This window comes from Herpailurus yagouaroundi, unplaced genomic scaffold (genome assembly GCF_014898765.1).
Source record: "Herpailurus yagouaroundi ecotype Mexico unplaced genomic scaffold, PumYag 195, whole genome shotgun sequence".
Taxonomy (NCBI): Eukaryota; Metazoa; Chordata; class Mammalia; order Carnivora; family Felidae; genus Herpailurus; species Herpailurus yagouaroundi.
Genome location: NW_024412426.1, coordinates 10813942 through 10818919, shown reverse-complemented (window position 1 = coordinate 10818919; position 4978 = coordinate 10813942). Strand labels below are relative to the sequence as shown.

General features: G+C 38.9%; 1 protein-coding gene across 2 annotated transcripts in view; it reads left to right on the top strand.

Annotated features, from left to right (window-relative positions):
• Positions 1-4658: 4658 nt before the first annotated feature.
• Positions 4659-4978, top strand: part of COLGALT2 (collagen beta(1-O)galactosyltransferase 2) — a 46488-nt gene continuing 46168 nt past the window's right edge. Inside the window, exon 1 of one of the 2 annotated variants that reach the window (XM_040446568.1) lies at positions 4659-4793. In XM_040446568.1, coding sequence (XP_040302502.1) covers positions 4780-4793 — 14 coding nt within the window. In that variant the 5' untranslated portion in view covers positions 4659-4779. The remainder of the gene's footprint in view (positions 4794-4978) is intronic. The other variant, XM_040446567.1, reaches the window with a different exon arrangement.

Sequence of the window (4978 nt, the reverse complement as noted above, 5' to 3'; positions counted from 1 at the left end):
TCCCATCTGGTTAGTGGAATTTCCAAGTGTGTCTGCGGGTCTCCTCCTCTCCTGGACCTTCTCCTGAAAGGAGGAGCTGATTCTAACCTGAAGAGACTTGAAAGGAGATTGGATTGGCCATTGGCATCAGCTCCAGATTTTCTTTTTTTTTTTTTTTTGGAATAATATTTTCGGTAAGGCTAGTTTTAGTTCAGATATCTGATCTTGTAAAGTGAGATTTTCAAATATTAGTCATATGCCTCGATCCCCCATTTTTCTATACCTTATGGCTTAAGTCCCGTAGTTTCAAGCTACTTGGTGTTTTACAGAAATTTACTCTCTATATAACATGGGGCTTCACAATGCTTTGCTTAACAATTTATTGTTTTCTCTTGAGCACTTCTGAATATTCTCTCCTTTAAAGATTTTTGTTACTTTGGGAGTAGCAGTGACTTCCAAAAGCTCAGGTAGGGAGAACAAGAGCCATCATAGATTGTGTTTAACAAAGCCCTATTTACTGAAATAGCCATATATGGAAGAAGTAACCACTGTTCGCTTCTCTTCTTTTGCTCTTATCAAGGCCATGTTCCCAGGGAACCCCTGCTGCTGCTAATGCCCATGGCTTTTCCTTCCAGGAGGGACTGCTGAATTGCCCATAAAATCGAAGCGTTTTTACTCCCTTTGAAGAGTCTCAGACACCTCTATCTTCCCATGACTCTTTTGTTTACTCTTTCTGCCTTCTTCCCTTCTTCCTTCCCTTCCTTCCTTCCTTCCTTCCTTCCTTCCTTCCTTCCTTCCTTCGTTTCTGTTTTAGTTTTATTCAGTGTGGTTTTTAAAAATCAGGAATAGATGTTGAATTTTGTTAAAGACCTTTTTAGCATTTACAGAAGTAATCATACGATTTTTCTTGGTCCATTAATATAGTGAATTATATTAATGGGTTTCCTTTTTATAATGAATAATCCTAGGCTATGCTACATAATGTTTTCTTAATAGGATGTTGGGTTCTGTTTGTTAATACTTTATTTAGGATTTTTGTGGCATATTCATTAAAAGATATTGGTCTGAAGTTGTGTGTGTGTGTGTGTGTGTGTGTTCCTCAGATTTAGATATTAATATTGTATTTGCATTATTTTTTTAATATGAAATTTATTTTCAAATTGGTTTCCACACAACACCCAGTGCTCATCCCAACAGGTGCCCTCCTCAATACCCTCACCAACCCACCCCTCCCTCCCACCCCCCATAAACCTTCAGTTTGTTCTCAGTTTTTAGGAGTCTCTTATATTTTGGCTCCCTCCCTCTCTAACCATTTTTTTTTTCCTTCCCCTTCTCCATGGTCTTCTTTTAAGTTTCTCAGGATCCACATAGGAGTGAAAACATATGGAATCTGTCCTTCTCTGTATGGCTTATTTCACTTAGCATAACACTCTCCAGTTCCATCCACGTTGCTACAAAAGGCCATATTTCATTCTTTCTCATTGTTACGTAGTATCCCATTGTGTATATAAACCACAATTTCTTTATCCATTGGTCAGTTGATGGAAACTTGCATTATTAAAAGAACTTGGAATTTTCATTTTTTTTCTCCTAAGCTCTGGAGAACAAGCTACATAGCATTGGAAATATCTGCTATATTAGGATATCTGGGAGAATTCTACCAGGAAACCGTCTGGGCCTAATGTTTTCTTTTTTCTCTTTCTTTACTTCTTCCTTGGTATTTGTTCTGTTTAAGTTTTACATCTCTACTGAAGTCAATTCTGTTAACATGCATCTTCCTAGGAAATCCTCCATTATATCCAGTTTTTAAATTTAGTTTTTGAGTTGTGAAAAGTAATTGCTTGTGATTTTTAAAATAATTCCTTTCATATCAATCATATTCCCTTCATCCTTGTCAATTATTTTATATTCCTGGGCTATCTTGATTAGATTAACAAATGGTTATTTTGTTAATTTTCCTGAAAATTTTAGGGGAGGTTGATGGGAGGATAGGTGAAATAGGCAAAGAGGATTCAGAGTACACATCACGATAGGCACTAAGTAATGTATAGCATTGTTGAATCACTATATTGTACACCTGAAACTAATATAACACTGTATGTTAATTATACTGGAATTTTACAAAAATAAAACATTTAAAAAATTTTTTTAATATTTATTTGTTTTTGAGAAAGAGAGAGAGAGAGAGCATGAGCGGGAGAGGGGCAGAGAGGGAAACACAGAATCCAAAGCAGGATCCAGGCTCTGAGTTGTCAACACAGAGCCCAACACAGGGGCTCAAACTCACAAACCACGAGATCATGACCTGAGCCAAAGTCAGATGCTTAACCAACTGAGCCACCCAGGTGCCCCAAAACTAAAACATTTTTTAAAAAAGAAACATTTTAATTTATTTGTTCTACTCTTTTCCTGGTTTATGCTTCTGGACTTTCTGCCTTGATTATTTAATAGAGAGTTGTTAACAGAATTTTTTTGTTTTATTACCACTTTCTAATTTTATTACTTTATTATCAGAGAATATCTTCTTTCAATTTTGTGGAGGTTTCTGTGTAGTGTAATTGTTGGTCAATTGTGAATGTTCCACATGTGCATGAGAAGAAAGCATAGTCTCACTGTGTTCTATAGATTCTCTGTAATATTTACTTCCTCCCGTTTGCACCATTTTCTACTGAAAGTGGTGTGGTATGCGACTCTTTGTCTCCGGGTTGTAAGTTCAAGCCCCACGTCGGGTATAGAGATTACTTAAAAAAAAAAAAATCTTGGGGCTCCTGAGTGGCTCGGTTGGTTAAGTGTCCAACTTTGACTCAGGTCATGATCTCACGGTTCGTGGGCTCAAGCCCTGCATCAGGCTCTGTGTTGACGGCTCACAGCCTGGAGCCTGCTTTGGATTCTGTCTCTCCCTCTCTCTCTGCCCCTCCCCTGCTTTTGCTCTGTCTCTTTCTCTCTCAAAAATAAACATTTAAAAAAAAATAATAAATAAGATCTTTAAAACAAGAAAGTGGTATACTAACATCTCTTATTAATGTCCCTGTTTTTCTCTGAAGTCTCCATAGTTTCTGTTGTCAGGGGTCGACAAACCACAGCCTGTAGATCCATTGTTTGTTCTTGTAAATAAAGCTTTACTGGAATACAGCAATGAACATTCATTTGCATACCACTTATGGCAGCCTTTCCGCTACAAAGGCAGAGTTATAAGTATTTGCAGCAAGGAGTGTCTGGCCTGTGAGCCTAGAATATTTACCATCTTGGTCTTAAAGAAAGTTTGCCAGCCCCTGTACCATATGAAGGTACATGGAAATTCACATGTATTGTTTTCTGGATGTGAATTATGTCCTTTACCATTATAAAGTATCCTTCTTTGTCATATTTGGTATTTTTTTTTAATTTTTTTTTTAACGTTTATTTATTTTTTTGGGACAGAGAGAGACAGAGCATGGACGGGGGAGGGGCAGAGAGAGAGAGGGAGACACAGAATCGGAAACAGGATCCAGGCTCTGAGCCATCAGCCCAGAGCCCGACGCGGGGCTCGAACTCACGGACCGCGAGATCGTGACCTGGCTGAAGTCGGACGCTTAACCGACTGCGCCACCCAGGCGCCCCCATATTTGGTATTTTTTTTGGCCAGAATTCCACCTTATTTGATTGTCAAGGTTATAATTCTTTCTTTCTTCATCTTTTCCAATTGACTGATACATCTCTTCCTTTTTAGGTGTTCTTTATAACTTTGTTTTAGATGTCTTATATACAGCATGAATTCTTTTTGTGATACAATTTTAAAAAGGTTTTGTTCTAAAAACTGAGTTAAATCCCTTTATAAGCAGATTGGTTTGTTAAACTTTTAAGGTAGAAACAAGTTTTGTATACGTTATTTGCAGTCTTCTGAAGGTACTCTCTTTTGTGTAAGTAATGGTAATGTTAATCCAAAATAGGTAAAAATACCTTAGGTTTTCAGTTTCATATTGGGAATCATTATCGTCACCTTCCTCTCGAGTGTATGTAATGCCAGTACCACCGATTAGCAATTTTGCTGTGATCCGAAAACAAACTTGAGAGGAAAATGCAACTGAATTATTGTGTACATTGAGATTGTTGTTAGGGACGTTAAAAGACAGAGTTTACTTCTTGGATAACTAAAAAGGAAGCCAAAGAAAATTTCCAAAAAGATTAGCCTACTCTGGCTTAATTCATTTTCTGCTTATACAATTTTATTTTCAACGTTTATTTATTTTTGGGACAGAGAGAGACAGAGCATGAACGGGGGGAGGGGCAGAGAGAGAGAGAGGGAGACACAGAATCGGAAACAGGCTCCAGGCTCTGAGCCATCGGCCCAGAGCCTGACGCGGGGCTGGAACTCACGGACCGCGAGATCGTGACCTGGCTGAAGTCGATAGTGACCTGGCTGAAGTCGGACGCTTAACCGACTGCGCCACCCAGGCGCCCCTACAATTTTAGTACAACCACTTACAGATTCTACTCTTGGCCGAGCCCTGTTTAAGGAACTAATGACACAAAAATGATTTTAAGCAGTATCTCTCACTTCAGAAATCCGTTGTCTCTTTTGGACCATGAGGGATATCATTTTCATATATACATTTCTTCCCCCAGAACTGGCCATTCACCTTTCAAATAACCCGGGCTCTTTGGGATTAGCCCCCTCTTTCTTTGGATGGTTACTGAGATATATTGTTCTTTCTCTCATGCAGGGTGGCCACGGATCACAATGTGGATAATACAACAGAAATACTCAGGGAGTGGTTGAAAAATGTACAGCGGTTCTATCACTATGTGGAGTGGAGGCCTATGGAGGAACCAGAGTGAGTAGCAAGACATTTTGTGAACTATTTATCCCTACTCCCTTAAGCAGTTTTCCAGCCAGGCAGGGGTCTAATCTTGGAGGCACATATGACTTCTTGGTTGTCTCTGTACCTAGTAAGTTACAAGGACCTGCCATTTCTTCCTTTGACAGAGCTTCACATTTCTCTCTTCCTCTTTACTCTTG